General features: G+C 36.6%; 1 protein-coding gene and 1 pseudogene across 4 annotated transcripts; one reads left to right on the forward strand and one right to left on the reverse strand.

The window, feature by feature from the left end:
* Positions 1-42: 42 nt before the first annotated feature.
* Positions 43-27,698, forward strand: RAD21L1 (RAD21 cohesin complex component like 1; the record flags this gene model as incomplete). 3 transcript variants are annotated; one of them, XM_082645317.1, is made up of 13 exons in its annotated part: positions 43-186; positions 1,376-1,505; positions 3,079-3,172; positions 4,842-4,948; positions 9,188-9,358; positions 10,304-10,399; positions 11,369-11,479; positions 12,808-13,034; positions 13,267-13,366; positions 14,602-14,726; positions 16,931-17,026; positions 19,572-19,649; positions 27,510-27,698. In XM_082645317.1, 13 exons carry the CDS (start codon positions 43-45, stop codon positions 27,696-27,698), a joined length of 1,668 nt encoding a protein of 555 aa, XP_082501443.1. The 3 variants fall into 3 exon arrangements, with proteins under 3 accessions (XP_082501443.1, XP_082501444.1, XP_082501445.1); XM_082645318.1 differs by having other exon boundaries at positions 16,934-17,026; XM_082645319.1 differs by lacking the exon at positions 11,369-11,479.
* On the reverse strand, positions 25,376-25,553 carry LOC309817207 (small ribosomal subunit protein eS27-like; annotated as a pseudogene). The gene has a single exon. The product of its transcript is annotated as a small ribosomal subunit protein eS27-like (transcript).
* Positions 27,699-27,913: the final 215 nt, after the last annotated feature.

Consider the following 27,913-nt stretch of genomic DNA (forward strand, 5'->3'; position numbering starts at 1 on the left):
TTCTCTGTAGTTCATTAAATACTACTAAGGAATACAGGCACCATGTTCTACACACAAGTGCTTATGAGTAAGCGAGGGCCATTGGCCAAAATCTGGCTTGCAGCTCACTGGGAGAAGAAACTCACAAAGGCCCATGTATTTGAATGTAATCTAGAAATAACCATTGAAAAAATTCTTTCACCTAAGGTATGTTATTCATTAAAATTATAGTATGTATTTGCTATGACTTATGGAGAGGAAAGGAATTAAAATACATTATATCATGAAATATATTTCCAAGGAAGCTTTACTTCTTAAATGGTCTTCTCTTTTTTATTTCCTATAGCATTTATTTTCTGGACATAAACATATATTGATTTCTGTTGGTAATTAACTCTTATATGTTTATCATAAATTGATTGGATCCTGAAGGATAGAGGCCATGTTTTATACATATTTTGTGATTGTTTCTTATTCCCTAACAAAATACTGTATACATAGTAGGTACCAAATGAGTATTTCTTAGAAAAATAATGGGTGAATGAATAGGGAGAGTAGAAAGAAAGGAGGATTGAGTATAAATCAAAATATATATGAAGTCACTTCATAAGCAAGGTACTATGTTCATTATAAAACACTATAACAAGCTATTAGAATTTGCATTAAAATATCATTTTAATATTTTTATAGGTTAAGTAGTTTTCTTCTTGAGAGAAGGATGAATTATAATTGAAAATTTACCATGTGTCAGGCACTGGGCTAGACGTTATGTATGTTCATTAGTTTACTTAATCTTCACAATAACCCTATGAGATAGGCTTCTTTTAGCCTCAGTGAAGTGTGGTAATTAAGAGCATGAACTTCTGAGTTGGTCAAATTTAAATTTAATTCCTCCTCTATCACTTAATATTTTTGTTACTTTGGGCATGCTGCTTATCATGTCTGAGTCTCAGTTTTTTCTTCTGTAAATAGAGGTTGTTGTCAAAATTAAATAAATTAGTGTATAAAAAGCTCTTAGGACAATGCCTGGCACAAAATAAGTATATAATAAATTGTAGCCATTATTAATAAATTGAAGTTCAGGAAGGTTAAATGACTCAGCCTCAGCAACTGAGCCAAGGCTTGACCCCAAGTCTGCCCGACTGCAAAGGTTATATACTTCCCATAAAACCAATAATAGCATACTTCACTTAAATGTCACATTAGATTATCTTCACTGAATAAAAAAGTTAATCATTTTACAAGGTGAGGTAAAAGTTAAGTGATTCACCTTAAATAAGAATACAAAATGTCTGCTTTTTAAAGAGAAGACATTCTTATTATTTTATAATTTTCAAAGAACAGAGTTTATGAATCTAATTTTTAATATTCTAATACTTTAAAAAATTTTTGAAAGGTGAAAATTGCACTTCGAACTTCAGGACACCTTCTTTTGGGAGTTGTTCGAATCTATGATAGGAAGGCAAAATATCTTTTGGCAGATTGCAATGAAGCATTGCTGAAAATGAAGATGACATTTCGCCCAGGTATACATGCAATATTGATTTGTCTCACTCGTCTTTGTTCCCTTTTGCATTTTTATTTTGGGTGGGCTCTTTTAATTGGCAGCACTCTGTAGTTCCAGTGTGAGTATGGTGAATGTAAACTTCCTTCTGACTGAATCTAAGTTTCCATGGTTAAGAACAAATTATATTATTTTCCTTGCTCTTTTCCTGTGTTTGCAGGAAGAGGTTATGCTTTCAAAAACTTGGAATGTTCCTGCATATTTACACAAGAAATATACTTAATGCTACCACACTTGTGTAAGAAACTCTGATATTCAGTTTTAATGGGTCACTTGGTTTGCCATATCTGTTTTTGCCTTTATGAGATAAATTAGAAATAGTGTGATTGACAAAACCTAGATATCAGTAATTGTCATTGTTTTCACAATTCTCAAGACTCTAAGTACAATAGTATGCTATTTATGAAATATTATAGAAAATCTCTAGGCATTCCAAAGTGCTAGAGGTTTACATGTGTCATAAATAGAACGCTTTCAAATTTTTATTTAATTTTAATTTTAGTTTTAAGACTTTAGTCCTTTTCTACCTTGTATTATGTTTATCTAGGTACAGACCTTGCCTTTCACACTACTCTGCAAGCTCCCTGACGGCAACATCTTCGTCATACTTATTTTCTGAATCTCTTATAGTGCTTGTCTCAGTGCCTTGCACATACTGTTCCCTCAATTAATATGGGTGAATCAGGATTGACAAGGGTTTTTTTTCTTTATTTAAAATATCTGCAGAATCTCTTAGTAGATTTATAATTATATCAAATATGGTTCAGTGAAATAAATTTGTTCATTATTTCACTTATATATTCCATAAATATTTATTGATCTCATACTTTGTGTGAAACACTATGTTAGGCTCTGGGATACAAGGACAAACAAGACAAATAAGGTCCCTTTGAGCCTGGTTAGAAAATCAGATAATGAAAAAGGTTTTCTAAAAAAATTATTATAATAATTATAGATTGTGCTATGAAGGAATATAAAAAGAGTACTACTACAGAAAATAAGAGAGGAGTGTATTTTAGTTAGGCTAATTGGGAAAAGCCTTTCTGAGAGGATAGAATTTAAGCTCAGACTTGAAGAATGAGAAGTATCCAGCCATGTAAGAAGTCCATGAGGGAATAGCATTCTGGGCAGAGGGAACTGCAAGAGCAAAGGTCTTGAGGTGGTAAAGTGCTTGACTCATTCAGAGAGCAAAAAGACCAGTACGGTTGGAGTAGAGTGAGTACGGGAAGGTGTTGTTAGATGATGCCTATAGGTTTTGTAGGGATACAGGGCCCTGATTAGAAATTTGGATTTTATTTAAGTGCACTAGGGAAGTCCCTGAGTCATTTTATGTATGGGGGTGATCTGATCTAACTGCATATTTAAAATATCACTCTGGCTGTTTTGTAGAGAATAGACTGAAGAGGAGCAGGAGTGGATACAGGGAAACCAGTTAGGAGACTAAACAGTTAGTCCAGTGAGAGAAAGTAGAGAGTTAGTGGGAAGTTGATTTTATATATCATGGCTTATTGAATGTGGTATTTTATCCTTTTCAGGACTGGTTGACCTTCCAAAAGAGAATCTCGAAGCAGCTTACAATGCAATCACATTGCCAGAAGAATTTCATGATTTTGACCCCCAAAATGTGAAGTAAATTATTTTATTTTCTTTCAATTTGATTTTCCTGATATTTTGTTGTTTTACATTTTCAGATTTCATGAATGCAGATGGAACATAGTTAACAACTGAAATACACATGCAGTTGACAAAGACTTAAATTTAGTGTGAAATTTTGAAGTACAAAACCAAAAATGTATCATTATATTTGCTGAAAGTAGTTTGCAATATTGACAGTATATTCATTCATTCAATATTTGTTGGGTGCCTGCCATATGCCAAGCACTGTTCTAGGCACTAAGGAGGTAGCTCCTGGCCGCATGAATCTTATATTTTAGTTGGGGAAGACAGGTAATAAACAAACAAGTAAATATATAGTATGCTAGGAGATGATGAGCATTATGAAGAGAAATAGAAAATAAAATAATAGAGAGATCAGAAAAGGCTTTTCTAATAAGGTCCAAACAGAAATCTAAAGGAAATGAAGGAACAAATCATTCAGTAATGTGGGGAAGAATGTTCCATGTAAAGCAAATGGAAAGGCTCTAAGTCAGAGCATGTTGGACCTATTCAAAGAACAGCAAGGAGGCAAGTGAGACTGGATTGGAGTAAATGAAGGGCCCAGTGGTAGGAGATGAGGTCAGAGAAGTAGCTGGGGTGCAGATGATGGAGGGTGTCATAGGCTATAATGAGGACTTTTCTTTTACTCAGATAGGGAGCACAGGAGGGTTTTGAATAGGAAAGTGACTGGATCTGACTTGACTTCAACATGCTTCCTCTGGCTACATACTATAAGGGGGAAAGGAAGGAAGCAGAGAGCCTGTGAGAAGATTATTGCAGTAAGAAGTCCAGACAAGAGATGATAGTCTCTGTGATCAGTTCTCAGTCTTCATTTTATCAAGGTGGTAGCAGTCAAATTATGGATATATTTTGAAGGCAGAGCTGACAGAGAAAGAGAGAAGTGAAGGTTGACTATATGAGTTTTGGCATGAGAATGGAGTTACCAGTTTAATGAGATTAGGATAACTAGAGCATGGCAAGTTTAAAGAGGGCAAGGTAAAGGAAGTAAATTAGGTTTTGGATATAGGTTTTGAGATGACTGTTACACATCCAAGGGGAGTAGGTAGGTAGTTGAATATCTGGGTCTGAAATCCAGGAAAGATGTTTGATGGGCTATATAAATTTGAGAGTTGTGAGTATGTAGACAGAACTTCAACCATGAGTCATAAGAAATCCCTGAGGGAATGAGTGTAGATTTGAGAGAGAGAGAGGTCTGAGGACTGCATGTTGGGTCATTCCTAATAGTTAATAATCTGGGAGATAAGGAAGAACTAATAAAGGAGATGAAAAAGGAACAGCTAGTGAGGTAGGAAGAAAATCAAGAGACAGTAGTATTGCAGAGGCCAAGAAGAGAATGTGTTCCATGAGGAAGGGAGTGAACATCAATTTCAAATGCTGTTGGGTATGGTAAGTAAGATAAGGACTGAGAATTGCCCATTGGATTTGACAGCCTGGAGATCATAGTTCATTATATCATATGTATAATGAACTAGTGTTTGTAAGGAATACTATTGAGAAAATAAAATTCTCCTTTGTTTTTATAATAAAACATGGTTTTTGTTTAAGGGTGTTTGTTTGTTTTGCAGTATACTGCAAAATCATTGTGTTCACATGTTTTCCTCAATCTTATATTTCTCCATAGTGCTATTGATGTTTCAGAACACTTTACTCAGAACCAAAGCAAACCAGAAGAAATCACACTTAGAGAAGATTATGACAATGATCTACTTTTCCACACTGGGAGCTTTGGTGAGAATATTTGAGAAATTCAAATTACAAGTCATAATCAATTATATTTGCATTTTTGTATTAAAACAATGCCAAAGCTATTTCTATGCCAGTAGAAATATCTTTAGAATGAATTTTTTATGTATAAATATAACCCCCCAATAAGTTTATTCTTGCCTTTTTCTACTCTAGGTGTCAGTGCCGAGACTCAGGCTTAGCCTACGCTTCCCTTCTCAGTGTACAACCGTTTATTAAATATCTACTATATGTCAGGTGCTATCACAGGCATGGGCAATACACAGTTTAAAGAAGCATTTCCTGCTCTCAAGGAGCTTCAGGCTGGGAGAGAGACATATAAATAAACAGTTGCTGTAGTTAACATATACACAAGGTTTTACACATGTGCTGCATACAGAGCCTTCAAAATATATTTCCTCTAAATATGATATCAATAACAGATTTTAAAATAGCTTGGGAGTGAGGAGGAAATACACACTAAATACACATTGATCGGGAAACAGAAACTGTTTAATGTATTTTAGAATTAAAGCTATATGGTGTAATTTAACTATATAGTATTTGGGTTTTTTTATGGTGTTTACCACTCTCTGATTTGTATCATGATATTTATTGTATTGGTCTGTATTGTTCTGAAAACTCCATGAGGGTAAGATCTGTGTCACATTCATCTTTGACTTTCTTATAGTGCCCAAAGCAGTGAGCATAGGAGAAGTCTGGCCTAAATTTGTCTTAGGTAGAGGAGGGTGATCAAGCATCAGTAATGCTTGAGCTACCTTGTAACCTCCACTTCTCATCCTGACTCTCCTTCCATAACTCTTATGATCTATAGCTGTGTTTCTCAAATGATCTGTGGTGGAGGACCAGTTTTATAATTTTTGTCAATTTCCTATCTGTCGTGGAATGATACTTTTGTAAAATATAATAAGAATTAATTACTAGAAAAATTTAAAAACTTACTTAAAAATCAACATGTAAGCCTCAAGTTTTTGTTATTAGATCCAACATGTATAAAATTACTCTGCGACGTTATATTAAACCTTTGTAAACATTGACCTCTAATTTGTGTATTTACTCTGTTGTGGACCAACACCGTCCACAGACCCTACTTTGAGTAGCACACATCTCTTACTGGCTTTTACCCCAAACCTTGAAATGTAACACATTGGTAAAAAGTTAATCATATTTCCTACTGCCCAAGATACTCTTTACACATTTCCCTGTAAATGCTACTGCTCTTCTTCAGCCCTGAAACTTTAGGATCACTTTTAACTATGCTTTCTATAAGCTTCATACCAGTGCTAATTAAAAAAAAATTGGAAATGTCTCTTAGGTATTCTTTCTGTTTCCCTAGCCACCAGTACTAAATATATATATATATTTAGTTCACCAGTACTAAAGTGCTGAAGTGCTGTATACCCTCCTACACCCTTTCTTCCAGGCCCCACATTTTATACAGCTCTGCAAGAGGAATTGTCCTTAAATTCCTTTTTTTTTCCACATCACATTTCTCTTCTTAAGTGCCTTGGGTCCCTATAACTTACTGATAGATACTCCTGCCTCTCCTCAAGGCCCTCTACCAATTTATCACCATCTTTATTAACTTTGTTTTACCTTAATATAGACTTTTTGCTCTAGTCAAGCAAATGTCTTACCAGTCAACCAATACAATTTAGTTGTTCTCAGTTCTGTCTACTACAATTCAAGAAGGTGGGGAGAACATGTCCTGAGTAGACTGACAGACCTGGGTTTGAATCTGGGCTTCCTCTGTTGATTTGCTGTGTGATACTGGGCAGATCACCTAGCTTCTCTGAGCCTTACTGCCCTATATGTAAAATCGGGATATTACTAGCAACATCACAGTTATTTCCCGTATTCTCTCCTTTATTACTCTCTACCAATAAGGGATTTTCTCTCCTTCAAAAACTAGTTCAAACCTAATGTCCTCTAAGAAATATTTAATGTTAATCCAGCCTATTCTGGATTATAGTATAAGAGTGAAAGCAAAGATTATTTCTTTAATTTTTTGGTGTACTCTCAGGTTCTCATGATGTTCAGTGCTCAGAATATACTGTCTGTTCATAAATGTTATTATCTTATTGACCAAGACTGATTTTTCTTTTGGGAGCTATCAAGGTGCACCTGGAAGATGTGAACAATATTTTTAGTTCTTTTGAAAAAGTTAATCTTTTCTACTGAGCAAATCTTTAGTCCAATACAATGAAGGTTGCCTTTTTTAGCTCTTTCTTTCTAGAAGATGTAGGCCTGTAGAAAAATTTCCAGTGAGCAATACTTCATGAGTTTCTTTACTGACTAGCAGTGACGTGGGTTGCTAGAGGAAGGAAAGAGAGGACCAACCTCTGACCTCTGAGATTTCAGACTTCTAGACTCTGACCTCTGGGGTTTCAGACTTCTGGACCCAAAGATTCAAACCCAAGGAAGGGAAAGAATATGCATGTACTGACAGCCAATCCGGAAGCAGGTCAGTTTGAAGCAGGGAGTTCATTTTATCTGCTGCTGTCAGTGTCTTAGGAGTTTTCTCTCATTAGTATCCATTTTGACAGAATTCTAACACCGTTACTAAGACGATCTTTGCTGCCTTCAGATCCTGGCTCTATCATTTATTAGGGTGTGAGTGTGTGCAAGTTATGAAACCTTTCTGTGGATGTTTCCTTGTCTGTACAATGAGGATTATAATAGTATCCTCTACTACATAATACAATGCACATAGTAACCACTCAGTTTGTTAGCTGACCAGGTTTTATCTTTTTTACTGCTGTAGCCAACCCCTAGCATATTGCCTAATACCCAGTCATTCAATAAATATCTATTGAACAAATGTTATAAGCCCATTCTTTAATATTTTACCTACCTTTCCATTACTTAGAAGGCAGACATACTCCTTATTTTCCAATCCCTCCTTATGGACAAAAAACTCAAGCAACTGTCCATGAAATAATATGAAATAATACTCGATCAAGTGGGATATGACCCACCTAAGGTAGAAGAAATCATTCGACTGCCAATAATAACCTTCTGGGAAGTATTAAACTGTACAACCACTAAAAACTCTATCCTGATATTTTGGCAATTTTTGCTTATTGTATTGGAAAAAGCGTTAGACTAGAAATCCAGTCTCCACTGATTAGCAGAATGACTTGAATAATTCAAATAATTTTTTTTCCTTTCTCTTTTTTTAATTTAAGTATAGTTAATTTACCATGTTGTGCTGATCTCTACTGTACAGCAAAGTGACTCAGTTTTATACATATATACATTCTTTTTTTAAATATTCTTTTCCATTATGGTTTATCCCAGGAGATTGGATATAGTTTCCTGTGCTATACAGTAGGACCTTGTTGTTTATCTACCAACCCCAAATTTCCAGTCCATCTGTCTCCCTCCTCCACTCCCCCTTGACAACCACAAGTCTGATCTCTATGTCTTTGAGCCTGTTTCTGCTTTGTAGATAGGTTCATTTGTGCCATAATTTAGGTTCCACATAAAAGTGATATCATATGGTATTTGTTTTTTTCTCTCTGACTTACTTCACATAGTATGATCATCTCTAGGTCCATCCATGTTGCTGCAAATGGCATTATTTTGTTCTTTTTTATGGCTGAGTAGTATTCCATTGTGTATATATATATATATATATATATATATATATATATATACTACATCTTATTCATTCATCTGTTGATGGCCATTTAGGTTGTTTCCATGTTTTGGCTATTGTGAATAGTGCCGCTATGAACATAGGGGTGCATGTATCTTTTTGAATTATAGTTTTGTCCAGGTGTATGCCAAGAATGGGATTTCTGGATCATATGGTAATTCTATTCTTAGTTTTCTGAGGAACCTCCATAGTGTTTTCCATAGTGGTTGCACCAGCTTACATTCCCACCAACAATGCAAGAGGATTCCCTTTTCTCTACACTCTCTCCACCATTTATTATTCGTAGACTTGTTAATGATGGCCATTCTGACCAGTGTGAGGAGGTACCTCATTGTAGTTTTGATTTGCATTTATCTAATAATTAGTGAAGTTAAGCATCTTTTCATATGCCTACTAGCCATCTGTATGTCTTCTTTGAATAATTCAAATAAATTTTTAGCTCTCATTTTTCTCATCTGTAAAATGAAAGGAGCTATTCAAAATGATATCTAAATTCTAGCTTCTAACCCTAAAATTCTGTGTTTCTATGACTAACTCAATATTAATTATATGTATTTATTTAGAGGAGGAACCTGAAATTCTCAGAAGACATAGCTTCTTTGATGACAACATATTGCTAAATTCCAGTGGTCCTTTAGTTGAACATAGTTCTGGAAACGTCACTGCAGAAATATTTCTGTTCTATGACAATGGAGATGGATTTGGAGATGAAGGGACTGCAGGAGATATGATTGGTATGCTATCTGGTCATATAGAAATTGGATATTTGTTTCAGTCAAATTACATAACATACTGGAAGTTATATTCCATCAAACTAAAATTTCAGATATGCTTCTGTGTCATATAGGTCAACACATTTTTTTACACATGTTTCAAAGCCTATGGTATATTTAAAAATTTAGGCTAGTTCCAAGTAAATAGCTTTCTGTTTAAACACATTTATCATATAGGTTGTGAAACACATTTATCATACAGGTTCTTGTTTTTATTTTTATAAATTTCTAGTCTTTAGAGGGGAAGAAGTGAGGTAAATATATTCCTCACAAAATATACTAGATTGTATACTAGAAAACATTGTTTTCTTTAGCAGAAATTGTGGGACAGCTATTCTAAAGGATCTGTCCAGCATTTTATATTATTATTTTATATTTATATTATGATATTATTATAAAGTCATCATAGAAATAGGATAGAGAAAACTTGGAAATCGAAATGCACTTAATTTTAAAGATACTGACCATTATATATCAAATCTTTTTTTTAATTCTCTAGTTTATAGTAAAAGGCTGGTTATGGCAAACTTTTTGAAATTTGAAAACTACAAAAAATAGTGGCTCTACCTTAGATCTCTACCAAAGGAGTTTGAAAACTTTTACTTCTTAATTTGAAGTCTAAACCTGGCTTTGTAACAAGGCTACTATCTTGGTAGTTTAGTAAATATTTCCTGAAATAACTGTTTATAAATAGACTTTTAATAAAGGAAAGGAAATTAAATATATAAAATTCTATGTCATACTGCATGAAATGTGGTAGTCTATATAACCAGTCAAATCTAATTAAGTAGGGTTCGCTCATTTTTGTATCCCATCACAACTCCTTGCATGCAATACTGTCAAGTGTTTAGTGAACAAATGACAGATTCAGCTCTGTATAACCAAAGTGTTTATCATGTTTTCAAGACAATCTATTGCAAGATGATCAGAATATCCTGTTAGAAGACATGCATTTAAATAGAGAAATTTCTGTGCTTCCTGAGCCTCCTGATACTATAGTGGGTATGTTGTTTCTTTTGTGTAGAATGTGAACAGATACTAATATTCAAATTAAGCCTCAAAACATATGGGTTTAAGTAGCAGTATAGTATAGTGAAAGATAATAAAGAGTGTTGTCCCTCAAACTCTTAGTCTGACTTTAGATAATATAGAATAGAAAACTAAGTTCTGGGAAAAGTACAATGATGGGTATTTAATCGGGATTGGGTTTATTTGTTATGAGAGCACATTTAAATACTCTGCCAAAATACCCTGCTTTTGAATCATTAAAATAATATATGTTACATAGTAAAAGCATCATTAATGTCTGACACTAACATGGTTATTAATTATTAATATCACATTAATATTAATATAGCTTGACAATCTATATATAATTTGATAGAAATGATAAATTTGGGGATATTTTCTACTTGAAATTGATGTGAAAGTACCTCAGATGATTTGAAGTCTTGTAGTCTGATTTTTCTTAAGAATTAAAAGAATGATTAGCCCCATTTTGATTTTTCACTCTTTTTGATGTTACATTTGCTTTCTAACACAGTAGTAGAAATTTTAAATGTAAAAAGAGGCAATAAAAATTTAGTTATGTGTGGTTCTTTATGGGTCAACTAATCATTAACAGAACACAAATTCTTTAGCAGACATATTGCCAAATTTATGTCAATCATTTATTGTGGTTCCTATCTCTGTTTTCACTTTTGATGTGACTGTAGCCCAGCCTTAGATGTGACAGGTGCAAAAGAGGGTGATACTACTTGACTCACCTGAACACTGCGGGCCCCAGACTGTATAATCTCTGAGTCTCTTCAGCTCTATTAAATACATGATTCTAAGAATTCAGATGTGGCTCCAGTTAGCAATATAAATCTACAGTTAGTTTATCTTTCACTTTAATTCTCATACAGTCCTCTAGTTCGCAACATAACCATTATTTTTTTTAATAAATCCTTTTATGGCAACGCTGATTAGTAGAACCAGATAATCCAGAGTGTGTATGTCCACCTGAAAATGAAAAAATGGATGAAACCACATTATCAAATGAAGAGGAAGGATTTACCCTTGACCCAATTGTTACTTCAGGTCAGAGTCATTCATGTTTTTATTTTTAGTTTTGATGCACTACTATCTTGTTTACCCTGAGATATTTTAATAATTCTTAAAATATTATAGGAGGTAGTCAATCTAGTAATAACATTTATAATACAATAAGGGAAAGGTGTGAAGAAAATTTGGGATGGTCCTTTCATTGTATTCAGTCCTAGTCAAACCATCTATCCAGCTTGGGAAGTTGGAAAATGTAAAACAGAGTTCAGTTCCAATAGTTATCAAGCCATTATTCTGGGCACAGAAATGAAGACATAGTTCCTGCTTTTAAGAAGCTTACAGTCTGATCAGGAGATAAATAAGCATGCGATATAAAATAAGACAGAGTAAAAGGATCGGAATAGAGGCACTGAATATGAATCTAATATATAACTAGATCTTTTAAGAATGTCCTAGTTTTAAGTAGTATAATTGATATTTCGGTTTATAAACTCAGGCATGCAAAGAATAAAGCATTCAACTTTTTCTTTGCGAAATTCAACTCTGAGCCTCTATCCCACTTGGTTGGCAAGAAATGCAATCTGCAAACCTCCCCTATCTGCCCTGAGCCATGTATAGTATCAAAGTTTGGGGGAGGGGTACAGCAGGTGGAAGGGAACCTCTGGTCATCAGCCACACCACCGTGTGATACCCAGTGTCCCAGCCTACATAACCTCTGGAGTCATCACATAGCCAGCCCCTTTGGAATCTTGTCATATTCCCAAGATTTTACTGAGGCACATCAGCAAGCAAGTTCCTTTGGCTCCATCTGATCTCAGATCTCCACCCATTCCAGAAAATCTAACTGCCCCCCACTCCCCTTTTGCATCTTTACTAAGGAAAATCTTGACTTCTACTTTCTACCTGGCCAAATTAGTTAAAGGAGCAAAATCCCATGGCCCTAACTACCTACTTGGAATTTGTATATGAATTTCAATGGGGGAGAGAAAAATACACTGGACAAATAAAAATTAATTATTTAAAAAGTTATCCTGTTAGGTAGATATTTTAAGGAACTTCAGAACTGAGTGACTTCCCTCTCAATATACTCTCTGCTCCACACTTCTCAGTTGTCCACTTAGTAGATCAACAGGGTGCCTGCCTCCTAAGCACTTTACAAAATGTGTTAACCCTTGGCTGCTGAGACACACTAGCTGTGCAAAAACCATATAAAACATAATTTTCAGTAGAGAGAAGGGGATTTTCTTCCCAAGTCAACTCTGTAGGTTGTATTGTGGTAGACATTTCTTAGATATGCAGTGCCTAGAATATCATTATACAAAGTTGTACAATCTATCACATTTGTATGTATTTATTATATTTAGACATTGCTGAAAAAAGAAAAGGCAAGAAGAGGAAACTGCTCATAGATCCAGTCAAGGAGATCAGTAGCAAAATTATGCATAGACAGCTTACTACCTTTACGGACACACTCATGGTTTTGGAACTTGCACCTCCTACCCAAAGGTTGATGATGTGGAAGCAGAGGGGAGGAGCAGACACACTTCTGTCAACTGCTGCCCAGGATCTGACTCATGCTGAACTGAAAATGGTAATAGTTTCTATTCTTTTACATGGGTGCAATGTTTGGTGATAAATAAATACATATTTATATTCATATATACAACGGAATTTAAACTTGTGAAAAAAATACCCCCTTTTGAATTAATTTGCTGGATGTGTGTGCATGAATAATAGTTTTAACTTTTTAGCATATATGCTTGTATTTTGTTGAATTGCTTTACTTGTACAAAAGTGAGAAACAAAAATGTATATTTTTACAGTTGTTTACAAAATGCTTTGTGTCCTCTGGCTTTAAACATGGAAGAAAATTGATGCAGAAGGAGTCAGTAAGGGAAGAAATGAGAAGCGAAAACATAGTAGGTGAGACATCCTAATTCTGTTGGTGTTGAGGGGATTGTTGTAGAAACAAAAATTTGATTTTACATTTCAAAATTAAGATGGGATCCAATTACATATTCCCAAGTATAAATGCTCTTAGAAGAGTACTTGAACTTAAAAGAAATTGTTAGATCAGCCTTGCATTCTTCTATGTGGATTAATTTTTGTCCAACAAACTACCTTAAAAAGATGAAGTAGGGCTTCTCTGGTGGTGCAGTGGTTGAGAATCTGCCTGCTAATGCAGGGGACATGGGTTCGAGCCCTGGTCTGGGAAGATCCCACATGCCGCGGAGCACCTAGACCCGTGAGCCACAACTACTGAGCCTGCGCATCTGGAGCCTGTGCTCCGCAGCAAGAGAGGCTGTGATAGTGAGAGGCCCACACACCGCGATGAAGAGTGGCCCCCGCTTGCCACAACTAGAGAAAGCCCTCGCACAGAAACGAAGACCCGACACAACCAAAAGTAAATAAATAAATTTTAAAAAAAAAGTAACAAATGTTCAAGTACAATTGGTGTCTTAAAAAAAAAGATACTATGCTGTCTCTCAAATAATATGTATTGAATAAAATTTTTTAAAAAAAGATGAAGTATATATACTATGTGGACTATTCTTAATCTCACTCTTTCCCACCTCCTCCACCCGCAAAGGCAGTACTCGCAAGCCTTCAACAAAGAGAATTTTATATCTCGTAGGATAATGTTTCACTTTAAGACAACTAACATGAAAAATCACTTAGTGATAAGAATAGCATTTAAACAATACAGTTAACCTGAGATATAAATATATCTATCCACCTAGAGGATACATGAAATTTTAATAATATTAATAATGAATTATTATTGTGACTATTATAAAGGAATAATAAAGCCAACTTATGTGGTGAGTGAACCTCTGCTTACTGAAGGCATTAAAATCTGCTGAGCAATATACTAAGATGGGCTTGGTATATGCATGTTGTCTTGTGAGTTAAATGTGTGGGAACGAGTGTGGAGGAGATAGGTGGTGGAACATGGGGAATAGAGGTGATAAAGAGGCAGATGAAGGAAAAGGGAAGATAAATATGTGAGACTTGGGGTGCTATAAGAAAGTTTGTGCACCCTTAAATTCTTGGATCCTAAGTTGTCTGTCAGAAGTTTTCTTTTGTAATAACCATATCCCAATTTTAAGTTTGAAAGATATTTTAGTGAAATCTTTTTTGCTTCCTTAATAATTCAGAGACCTCCATGATGGAAGAGCCAAATTCCCTGCAAGAGTTAAGTCAATCCAAAACTTGGAAGGAAGTGACTGATGGATCTAAGTGTAGCTCTTGTGAGGATACCAATAAAAATATTAACTCTGATGTAAGTTAACCAAAGAGAGTAATAAAAATATTATTATCTTCCTGTCACATACAGTGAAGGAACATTGATACTCTGGTATATCGTCTTATATTTATAGTTTATATTTCATCTTATGGTATTCTATAACTTTAGTATGTAGCAGTACTACAGGGTAAAACATAATTTTCATCTGCAGAACAGTATTTTCTAGAAGTTTAGGATAGTAAATCACAAGATAAGTAGTTTCATACTGAAATAGTATTTTGCATGGTACACTGAATAAATTATTATACCTGAATCTGGTTATATGCTGAGGTCTCACATTCAATATATCCTTTAGGACTCTAGAAAATACACCTATGTTTTGCTTCTGATCATAAGTTCACCCTTCTTAACTCTAAAAATAATATGTGTTAGACCCACCAATTATCTTAGCCTTGAATCTGAAAGACTAAAAATCCATGACCCAAAATTTTTTTTTTAATTTTTACTTGAAGACATAATTTTTATTTGAAAAACAGTTATTAAAAAAATGTAGGGGCTTCCCTGGTGGCACAGTGGTTGAGAGTCCGCCTGCCAATGCAGGGGACATGGGTTTGTGCCCCAGTCTGGGAAGATCCCGCATGCCGCGGAGCAGCTGGGCCCGTGAGCCATGGCTGCTGAGCCTGCGCGTCCGGAGCCTGTGCTCCACAACGGGAGAGGCCACAGCACTGAGAGGCCCGCGTACCGCAAAAAAAAAAAAAAAAAAAAAATGTAGTTGGAAACAGTGTGCTGTAAAATATTTTCCCAATGTCACTTTATTGACTTGCACAAGTGTAAATATACCACACCAGATAAAAATAAACCAGTGCTTTTCTGGTTTGTTCCATCATCACTGAATTTTGATAACCACTCAGGGAATTGAGAGTCAATCCACATTGAAACTGAATGCCCTTGGAAGGAAAGACAATTTCATAATACATTAAAACAGAATGTGTTTTAATTTGATCATATACTGGATATTGAGATACTGGGTTGCCAGTACTACTCTCTTCCTTATTTGGATTCAGACATTTCTTAGAATGCGCCTACTGAAATTATGATTAGGCAAATTTGTTTAGTTTATTATTTTTTGACTTAGTGACAAAATTTTGGTGCTTGCAGTGAAGGAAAGACTGTTGCACTACTTCTTTTGAACCTTTTACTCCTTTGCCCTATACTTATGCTTTAACCTTCAATTCCATTCTTATTCTGCTTCCAAAAATGTTGAACAGATATGAAATATAGTCAGTAATGGAAGCACAGTCAATTTAAATGGACAGAAAAATATTGATTCTGATAATCATTTTCAAATCTTTCCAAAATTCAAACCATTTTTTGTAAAATAACTGCACAATTGAGAGTATCTAAAATGTAGACTATTCATAGAAATTAAAAGGGAAAAAACATGATAGGGCTCCACAAACATGTATATTAAAGAATAAAATGCAACCTCATACTCATGAAAATTTTTAAAAGCTAAAATGAAAAATCAAGTAAGCTATGTTGTGGGAAGCTTCTCACTTAATCACAACCACAGATAACAGCTGGGGAATGAAGCTTGGAGACAGGCTGAAGATGAAAAAGGGGCCAAAAGCTTCCATAGCAATGAGAAAGGAGGGCGTTGGTGAATGGAGAACTTCTCTTTTTCCATCTTCCTTTATGTCTTCGCTCCCCTTCCAGAGGACACAGTTTTTCTTCCCTCTTGCTAGTGGCAGCTCCAGCAGCAGTGGCAAGAATCCTGTCATGGCTCTAGGTAGGGATATTAATATCCCTTCCACCATTCTCATTCCCTCTGCTTACAGTTCCTCTTCCTCTGCCACCTGGTTCTGGCATGAGAATAGAGGTAGGGGACTGGGGCAAAGACAAACTGCTTCAAAGAAAGTGGTCTCAGCTGTGCAGCAGCAGAGACTTTTAATATGACATCTGTAGTGTTGAGGGAAATAGGAAGGGAAAAGATAGGTAGCAAGGAGGGCAGAACATGCAAGTTCTTCATTGCGAGAAGCATAAAGAAAACAGGAATATTTAAGTCAGGGATTGCCTATTTGGGATATTTCAGAAATAATATCTTGAGAATGCAGGTAGTATTTTAAATTAGTTTTAGAAATGAACATCCATGTGATTAAAGCATTTAACAAAATGAGATTGTTCCTGTGATGACTACTACTACTGTGATAACTTACCTATATTTCCCTAATTTGCTTTAGCAGGGTATTGCTGAAATGGTATCTTCAGCTGCTGAGGAATCATCTTTAATGAATGCCATCTTAGCACAAGAAATTGAAAGTTGTCCAATTGAATTGGTAAATAGATGTATAGTCTTAAGAACGTTGTTTAAAACTTTGTTCCTAAATAGTTAACACCTTATTTACCTAAAAATTGTTTTTAGCTGTCATGTTACTCTCTAAAATTACAATTTAAATTTGTGTTCTTAACAAAGATGTGTATGAGTAGCTTGATAAAACATATTCAGAATTCCTTTGATCTTTTATTATTTAACTTATTTTGAAACTTTAAGTAATTTTAAAGAAATGTATGGGATTTTTATGCTTATCAAAGGTAGTCATGGGTTTAAAATGTTGAGAATCATTGTTTTAAGTTATTCTTATAACATCTGTAAAGAAGCAGAGCTATATTATGGCTATGTCCTAGAGCATTTGAAATTTTATTTTATTTAAAGAAAAATGTATGGGCATTATTTCCCAAAACAATGACTCACGGTCTGTACCAAGACCTTGGCTGATATAGACCAAGGTCTGACTCAAGACTTTTAGAGATCAGAAAAAGGGAATGGTCTGCACAGAGGACCACAAGTCAATAGCAAAGCCAGAGCTAACATGTGACTCACCTGACTCCATATAGATTACTGTCTTATTTCTCTAGTCCTTGTCCCATAGTGCTGAAGGCATTTTTTAAGATTGTAATGAATTTTAACAAAAGTTTCTTAGTTAAATAATATCAAAACACCTACTAATGTCTAATGTTAGTTTGTTTTTAAATAAATTATCTTTACAATGAGTTCCAAGACTATTAAATTGTTTTTTCATATGACTGACTTCTCTGGATAATCTAGGACAGAAAAAATACATGAAATTTTTACCTGAAACATCCAAACAGCTGAGCCAGAAGAGAGCTGAGTCACTTTCACCTTTCTCTTTGCTTCTAGACACAGGTTATTTTCATACATGGTCAAGAAAACCACAACACAGCACAATTCAGCTGTTTTAATAATCCACGGGGCTTTCCACACAATGGACTCAGCTGTAGGGTGTCCAGATAGATCAAGTGGATAGATCAAGGCTTCAGCAAAATGCACAGGCTATTTTTTTCTGAGCCTTTTCCTGATTGGTTTAGTTGTGCAATATAGGTGAAGCTGCAGTCTCATGGATCTTTAACAAAGAGTTGGGCCATTGCTTTTTACATTTGAAAAATATATTTGTGTATTTAACAATAAAATAAACGTTAGTAATTGGGTGAACTAGTTTATCCCAGAATAAACCAGAAAGGAATAAACATAAATTTTACCTGGAGGAATTTAGAAAACTCTTCAGAATAAAATTGACCATGTTTTCAGATCACTATCTTTGGAATGTAAGAAAGGATGCTGTATAGGCAAAACCAGGAAGCCAGTACAGCTGGCAAGAATGGGGACTTGGCAGTCCCCTTAGCCTCAAAAGATTTAAAATATCATACAGGATATTCTGAAGCTCTCTGAAATCATCTCGGAGTTCATGAAATTGAATGCAATTGTAAGAAGTGTCTGGGCTCCAGAGGTATACACGAAAGCTTGACAAACAGTGGAGCTGTGATAAGGGTGACACAGAAGCTGTTAGGTTTCATGGTCAGAGATAGCATTGGGAAAATTATAAAGTAGGTCAGATCTGTGCCACTTGCCTCCCCCAACCCTCTATAGGCTTGCTTTTTTTTTTTTTTTTTTTGCGTTAACACGGGCCTCTCCCTGTTGTGGACTCTTCCGTTGTGGAGCACAAGCTCCGGACACGCAGGCTCAGTGGCCATGGCTCACGGGCCCAGCCGCTCTGCGGCAAGTGGGATCTTCCCAGACCAGGGCACGAACCCGTGTCCCCTGCATCGGCAGGCAGACTCTCAACCACTGCGCCACCAGGGAAGCTCTGTAGGCTTGCTTTTTTATCAGACTCATCAACACCTTTCCTATGCCCAGTTCTGTTCTCAACTTATAAGGTGTTAGTTGGTAAGGGCTTAGAATGAGTTCCTATGAAGGGATTTCAACTCTACAATTTTAAAATATTAAGGTGTTTCTGAAAGTGGCTAAAAACTGAAAAGATTGAATCTATTCAAATAACATGAAAGGCCGTGGGTTGATCTTTTTTGGACAAGGCATCCTTGAAATTCGTAAGATTCCTAACCCAATTGTACATACTAAACATCAGGTATTGCTACAGCTTTTATATCACCAGATAAATTCATATAAAGGCCTTTACAAGATAGTTCTTCTATAGCTTTTTGTTTACTCCCGTCATCTGAGTTCAGATTGACCAGAGCTGGGACAGTCCTAGCCAAAAGTGGTCATCTTTACTTTTAAAAGTAAGTGCACAATGCCTGGGATGCATCACCAATAGAGATGGCAGAATCTCCAACTCTGGAACCCCTTGTCAGAAGATAGCCTGGGAGTATAGATATAATCCTGTAAAGACTGAGCTATATTTGTATGTTAGTCTTATTCTCTCAATTATCAGACTATAAGCTCCTTATTTGGCAGGACCCAGTGTTACAGTTGTGTTTCTTGCGGCAGCTAACACTATGGTTGGCAAATAATAAACATTCGGTAAAATCTGGTTAAATGAAATATTATATCAATTATTCAAACAGGAGTCGTTGGGGAGTGAACAAAATATTGAGGTGGAGAGATGGAATCGAAGAATACTTCAGATGTTACATAGCTTGCGGGTAAGACTTAGTAGGGTTTGTCAACCCTATTTTTATTTTTAAAAATAAGTAAAATGTTGAATTCAACCTTCTAAATATTAATAAAAATAAAACAATTTTCATTGTGTTTTCGTTGAAGCCAAATTACACTAGAGTGAAATGATTTTTAAGCTATATACCCGAGGCTAAATGTGAGTTTGTTTTTAGTGCCTACATGTTCTAATCAATTCTTACCTATTTTCACGTCCCTAGACATCTATTCTATGTCCCATTCTTGTGTTTAGTAATCTGTCAACTAATTCTCAATGTGAAACTAAATTTATAACAGTTTAAGAATGAAACAGGGCTTCCCTGGTGGCGCAGTGGTTGAGAGTCCGCCTGCCGATGCAGGGGACATGGGTTTGAGCCCTGGTCCAGGAAGTTCCCACATGCCACGGAGTGGCTGGGCCCATGAGCCATGGCCGCTGAGCCTGCGCGTCCAGAGCCTGTGCTCCACAACGAGAGAGGCCACAACAGTGAGAGGCCCACGTACTGCAACAAAAAAAAGAATAAAACAGATAATTTTAAAATTTAACTTATATTTTTATCAAAATAATACATGTATATAATTTTGAAAGTTCAGTAGTACTATGCTTAAGGCCGAAAGGGAAACACACAAGTCTTTTGTCCCACCCCTCCTTATTCCTAACTTCTGCTTACCAGAGGAAACTATATAAAGTGTTTCTTTTAGTATTTATATCTATGTTTCTAATTACATGTTCTTACTGCTCTTTCCTAATATTTCAGCTTTATATTTTATCTGTTGACTTCTTTTAGAAGAAAATGAAAATTTAGCTTAGTTATATCTCCCCAACCCCAGTCTATTTTCAGCACAGTATTCAATGCTTACAATGTTATAATTAGAATAGTCATGATGCAGGTTTGATTGTGACACAGAGCCAAAATGTCAGTGGCTTTAAAAGGTAGAAGTTTATTTCTCTGTCAGGTAGAGTACTATCTGGTATGGCAGCTATGTTCACAAAGTTGTCAGAGGCCCAGGTTCCCTTTATCTCATTTTCTTTATTCTTGGGATCCAAAATGGCTAACTATTCACCATGTCTGCATTCCAATCAGCAGCAAAGTTTCCTTTAAGGGTACATCCCAGAAATTGTATGTATCACTTTTCACATTTAACTGACCAGCACTTAATCACCTTGCCACATCTAACTGGGAAATATAGTCCTTACCTGGCAACCATGGGACCAGCTAGTAATTCTATTACTATGGAGGAAGAAGAGAATGGATATTAAGGGACGACCATCAGTTGCCACCACTATGTAAAAATTAGTTTAAATTGAGGCTTCATAAGCATAATTACATTTCTTGTCAACTTTATGGGTTTTTTATTTTGGCGTTAATCTTTACCTCATTTTTCCCATTTGCTTAGTATCTATATACCCATCCTTAATTCTTTTCCAAAACTCTCTGACAATAAAATAAAACCCCTTTTAGTATGGTCAATTACATCAATTGATTCATCAGTTCCTTTTTTTTTTTTCTTGAAAATATCCTTCCCAGAGCTCATCCTCCTCTTGTTCTAATCTAGACGAGTTGCTCTCTAGGTCTGCTCCACAGTTTTTGTCTTGGGACATTCCTTTACCATAACATGAGAATTCCTTTGTCTCTTTCCTATGTTAGTTCCTCTATTTTTGGTGCTTTGATCTTTATCTTGAATTTTTTTGGTGGTTAACATCCTCTCATAATTTCCTGAGACAAAGAGTGCATAGGAGGTCAACTAATCTATGACAAAGGAGGCAAGGATATACAGTGGAGAAAAGACAGTCTCTTCAATAAGTGCTGCTGGGAAAACTGGACAGCTACATGTAGAAAAATGAGATCAGAACACTCCCTAACACCATATACAAGAATAAACTCCAGGGCTTCCCTGGTGGCGCAGTGGTTGAGAGTCCGCCTGCTGATGCAGGGGAAATGGGTTCGTGCCCCCGTCTGGGAAGATCCCACATGCCGCAGAGCGGCTGGGCCCGTGAGCCATGGCCACTGGGCCTGTGCGTCCGGAGCCTGTGCTCTGCAACGGGAGAGGCCACAACAGTGAGAGGCCCACATACCACAAAAAAAAAAAAAGAATAAACTCCAAATGGATTAAAGACTTAAATGTAAGACCGGATGCTATAAAACTCTTAGAGGAAAACATAGGAAGAACACTCTTTGACATAAATCACAGCAAGATCTTTTTTGACCCACCTCCTAGAGTAATGGAAATAAAAACAAAAATAAACAAATGGGACCTAATGAAACTTCAAAGCTTTTGCACAGCAAAGGAAACTATAAATAAGACGAAAAGGCAACCTTCCGAATGGGAGAAAATATTTGCAAATGAATCAATGGACAAAGGATTAATTTCCAAGATATATAAACAGCCCCTGCAGCTCAATATTAAAAAAACAAACAAACCAATCCAAAAATAGGCAGAAGACCTAAGTAGACATTTCTCCAAAGACATACAGATGGCCAAGAAACACATGAAAAGCTGCTCAACATCACTAATTATTAGAGAAATGCATATCAAAACTACAATGAGGTATCACCTCACACTGGTTAGAATGGGCATCATCAGAAAATCTACAAACAACAAATGCTGGAGAGGGTGTGGAGGAAAGGGAACCCTCATGCACTGTGGGTGGGAATGTAAATTGATACAGCCACTATGGAGAACAGTATGGAGGTTCCTTAAAAAACTAAAAATAGAATTACCATATGACCCAGAAATCCCAATACTGGGCATATATCCAGAGAAAACCATAATTCGAAAAGACACATGCATCCCAATGTTCACTGCAGCACTATTTACAATAGCCAGGTCATAGAAGCAACCTAAATGCCCATTGACAGACTAATGGATAAAGAAGACGTGGTACATATATACCATGGAATATTACTCAGCCATAAAAAGGAACGAAATTTGGTCATTTGTACAGACGTGGATGGACCTAGAGACTGTCATACAGAGTGAAGTAAGTGAGAAAGAGAAAAACAAATATCGTATATTAACACATATATGTGGAACCTAGAAAACTGGTACAGATGAACCAGTTTGCAGGGCAGAAATAGAGACACAGATGTAGAGAACAAAGATGGACACCAAGGGCCTCCCTGGTGGCGCAGTGGTTGAGAGTCCGCCTGCCGATGCAGGGGACGCGGGTTCGTGCCCCGGTCTGGGAGGATCCCATATGCCGCGGAGCGGCTGGGCCCGTGAGCCATGGCCGCTGAGCCTGCGCATCCGGAGCCTGCGCGTCCGGAGCCTGTGCTCCGCAACGGGAGAGGCCACAGCAGTGAGAGGCCCGCATACGCAAAAAGAAAAAAAAAAAAAAAAAAAAAAAAAAAAAAAAAAAGATGGACACCAAGGGGGGAAAGTGGTGGGGGGCGGGGGACGGGTGGTGGTATGAATTGGGAGATTGGGATTGACATGTATACACTAATATGTATAAAATAGATAACAAGAACCTGCTGTATAAAAAATAAATTAATTTAATTTAATTTTTTAAAAAAGAGGGCTTCCCTGGTGGCGCAGTGGTTAAGAATCCGCCTGCCAATTCAGGGGACACAGGTTCGAGCCCTGGTCCAGGAAGATCCCACATGCCATGGAGCAAGGAAGTCCATGCACCGCAACTACTAAGCCTGTGTGCCACAACTACTGAAGCCTGCGCGCCTAGTGCCCGTGCTCTGCAACAAGAGAAGCCACCACAGTGAGAAGCCCGCGCACCACAACAAAGAGTAGCCCCCGCTCACCACAACTAGAGAAAGCCCACGCGCAGCAATGAAGACCCAACACAGCCATAAATAAAAATTTAATTAATTAATTAATTAATTAATTAATTAATTAATTTTTAAAAAAAGAGTTCATAAGAGATAGAGACCCTACATACAAGTCTGAAAATGTCTTTATTTTACCTTTAACTTTATTGGATGTATCTGAACATAGTTTGAAAATAATACCTCTCAGATCTTGAAGGCTTTGTAACATTTCTAGGCATCTGTGTTGTTATTGAAAAGTCAGATGCTGCTTGGTTGGTGGTCTTTTGTAGGTGACCTTTATTTTCTCTCTGGAAGCTTTTAGATCTTTTCTTTATCCCCAGTGGCCTGAAATTTCATGATGATGTGCTCTGGTATGGGTCTTTTTCATTTATTGTGCTAAACATGTAATAGATTCTTTATTCTGAGAGTTCATGTTCTTGCATTGGAAATTGTTTTGTATTTCTTGGATTTCCTCCTTGTTAATCTAGTCTCTTTTTCTGCACTACCTATGGGTCAGATGTTGGATCTTCTGGGGTTTTTTTTTTCTGCGGTATGCGGGCCTCTCACTGTTGCGGCTTCTCCTGTTGCGGAGCACAGGCTCCGGACGTGCAGGCTCAGCGGCTATGGCTCACGGGCCTAGCTGCTCCACGGCATGTGGGATCTTCCCAGACCGGGGCACGAACCCATGTCCCCTGCATTGGCAGGCAGACTCTCAACCACTGCGCCACCAGGGAAGCCCGCACCTTTACTTTTTAAAAAATCTTTTACCCCCTGTGTTAATTTTGTCTTTTTATTTTTCTGCTCTCTAAGAGATTTCTTCAACTTCATCTTTATTGCTTTTTTTTGTTTGTTTTCCAAGACTTTTTTCTTAGTTATTAATTATTCTTTTATTTTATAACATCCTAATCTTTTTATTTATTTATTTTAACAGCTTTATTGAGGTATGATTAACACAACTATAAACTGTACCTATTTAAGATATACAGTTAGATAAATTTTGATGTATGTATATAGCTGTGAAACTATCACCAAAATCAAGACAGTGAACATATCTACAGCCTCCAGAAGTTTCCTTGTGTCTCTTGATAATCCCTTGTCCCATCTCTCCCACTTGTCCCCCTCCCCCATCCCCAAACAACCACTGATGCTTTCTCTCAATATCATCCTAATCATTTTTTGTGGATGCAGTATCTTCTCTTAATTTTCAGGGGTTATAGTTTTCTTCAGTTGCCTGTATTGTGTATTGTCTGCTTCCTTAGTGATTCTCTTGAATGCATTCTTTTCTGCTCTAGAATGTTAGAAATTTTATCCAAATGTCTGTTAGATCTCTTTTTTTTTTTTTAAAGAGTGAGACACCAAAAAGCTGATTGGAGGTTAGATAAGCATGGATGGGGCTTGTAGACTTGTGGTCTTTATAGTGAGATAATTGGGTGGTGCCCCCCCAATACACACACACACAAATGTCATTATCTATAGGATTTTTTTCCTTGGAATGTTCACTTTCCCAGCTTAATCTTCAGATCTACTGCCTAGGAGATATACCGTGGTTCAGGAACCAAAGGGAGTAAGGGAGAGGCTGCAGTCTCACTGTTTAGACATTAGAATTTCCCCTATTCCCCCAGTCTGTAACACTTCCCCTCCACCATTCACAGTGCCTGTTATTCCAAGTCTAGAGCCTCACTGGTTGATATCTCCAGAAAGACAACTTCCTGCTTCCTGCTAGGTATGGGAGTAGTGGTCTGGTCTTCAGATTCTGTGAGGTGCTGGAGTAGACCTGAGGATCTAACTGTTCCCAAGTAGCCTTTTAAGGGACTCTCATGTTTTTAGCTTCACCACTCATTTCCAGCTTATGACATACTGCTACCTACAATTCCTGAGCTTTTCCCAGGTTTTGCTTCACTTTGGGGTTTTGGTTTTTGTTCTATTCAAGTGTGTTTATAGGGATGGTATCCCTCTCATCTTGATTCAGGATGCTTTTAGTGCTGCTTCTGTCTGAAGGAGCATCCTTCTGTAAGCCTTGCTCTTATTCCTGTAGGTTGGCAAGAACAAGGAGCAACCAACACACAAAACTACTGTTTGTGCATGGTTAGAGATGGTAGTGATTTTATGGCATCCTGGGTGTTTCATAACCATGGAGTAGGAATTGGGGCTCTGGACCAGGTGCTTCTTCTCATGTTTCCTCTTCTCTTTTGGAGAGGGATGAAGGAGATCCTTTGCAAGAGGCACGTACTCATGGGGAGGCTGTCACTGCTGGAAATGCTTTTTTTTTTTTTTTTTTTTTTACAGTTTTCATGTTTTATTGTACTTAAATTTCACCATTAAATACTGAGCAGAAGTACATGCTGGCCTTATGTCCAGATTTTTGAAATGTAAAGATAAACGGACGGATGGCCTTAAGGATGTGATATATTAGACACTGTAGAATATATTAAATAATTAGAGAATCTGGGGGTAGTAACATTCTGTCTATATACATTTACACAATTAGTGGCACAAGTAAACTCTATAGGGACAGGAAGACAGATGTAAAGCTTTAGGTTGCAGTTAGAGGAAAAGCCCATTCAGGACTGAACTGAGAGGTCCTTGCTTGCTGACAGAATCTCCCCTTGACTTCAGACTTTAGACAAACTAAGTAGTTTTTTGGGTCAGTATACAAAAACCACTGAATTGTACAAAACCCCTATTAGTCATGAGAAGCAGTAGCAACAAGATAGATTAAGGAATTGGCTCAAGCCAATTCAGATTGTAGGGTCTGGCTAGTCAGAAGTGAGCAGGGCTAGCTGGAGGCTGAAAATCCAATTGGATGTTGCAGTTCAAGTCTGGGATCTATAGATTAGAACACAGCAAGAAACTCAGTCTAGAGGCAGAATGGTTAGTGCATTCCTCAAAAATCCTTTTTCTCCAAATAAGTTCCTAAAAGACTTTCCTCAAACAGGGTCAAATTTCTGTATCTCAAGTTGGCTTGCTTTTTGCTGGCTTTCCTCTCTGCTGGCATGTAGGGTTCGGCTTTCTCTAAGTCTGATAGTCTTCCACTTTGTATTTCTCTCCTTCCTTTATTCCTTTACCTTCATTTTAGAGGAGTTTCTGGAGGAAACAGAATAATCCTCTCAGGATGTTTTTCAAAAGGATTCTTGGAATTGAGAAGGCTGTCCCTGCTCTCTCCCTGGGGAAAAAGCCACCCGGTCCACATTTTGTCTCCTCAAGAGCGGGGGATACATGAAGGCTTGGCATGCCATCTCTGAAAGGTTGCTGACACTGGGCTGCTCCTTTGGTTGAGATAAAGTATGATAAATTATTTAACTTATTAATTTGTTAAATGTTATGGACTGGCAAAAAAACAAAACAAAACAAAACAAAAAAACCCTTGTATATGTTATTTTTTTAAAAAATGCTTCACAGCTATCAAATGAATACAGTACTCACAGGGATACTGACCAGTATTCACCACAGTATTTCTAACTAAAAAACAATACTCCTGTTCTAGAAATCTGATTCCAAGTACATAGTCTGATTAAATACGTTATTGTACCTCAGTTTTTTCTAGTAGATTCACAGGTGTCCTAGAGTGAATCCAGCATCTTTTTAATCTGTGCAAAGAAACTGAGAGATGTATTTAGTCATATTCCCCTGCCATTACATTTACCACTAGAGTTGTTTAGTCACCCCCATCCTGCAGTACCTTTAAAGAAAACAAGCCTGATAGGCTGATAATTTTCATTGATTTTGAAGATTCCCAAGGTCCTGTGGACTTTTTTCTGCCTGCAAGTCTAAATTAATTTGCACTTTCTCCAGGAGCCATTTATGTTAACATCAATTTTTTAAAAGACCTAACATTTGTATAACACATTAGAAATTTGTGAACACTTTAGAGTTCTTTTGCATGTGTTTTCTCAATGAACCAAGCTGTGCTCAATGACCTATGATGTTTTTTATGTTTCCTAATGAGTCATTTGCATTTCTCCATTTAAGAATTTCACAGTCACTTATCAAAAATATCAATATTTTTTTGTTCATTATGCATCCACAGCCTGCTTTATTTCTAATCATCTTGTTTCCCTTTCCTTTCTTCTTTTATAATTGTTTCCCCAGGAATCCAACAAGATGGGAATGCAGTACTTTAGTCTGATGAAGCTCTGCAGAAATAATGACCGAAAACAAGCTGCAGCCAAATTTTATAGTTTTCTTGTCCTAAAAAAACAGCGGGCTATTGAGCTGAGCCAGAGTGCTCCCTATGCAGATATTATAGCTACAGTGGGACCAATGTTCCATAAAATGTGAAGGAAATCCAGAACATGCAGATTTATGTCACCATTGGAATTTCTTTATAGATTGTTCAGTTTAATGCCAAAGCTGTCTGGAAGCAGCTGAAGGTCTGACCCATTTCATAGATAGGTCGATCTCCTATTTCCTCTTTGTAAGCTCAGAATAACCATAGCTAGAATTGGAAACCTATATGCTTTCAGAAATACTTAACTATAGCTAAGTAATATTTT

This window comes from Mesoplodon mirus (assembly GCF_964341445.2).
Source record: "Mesoplodon mirus genome assembly, chromosome: 15".
NCBI lineage: Eukaryota > Metazoa > Chordata > Mammalia > Artiodactyla > Ziphiidae > Mesoplodon > Mesoplodon mirus.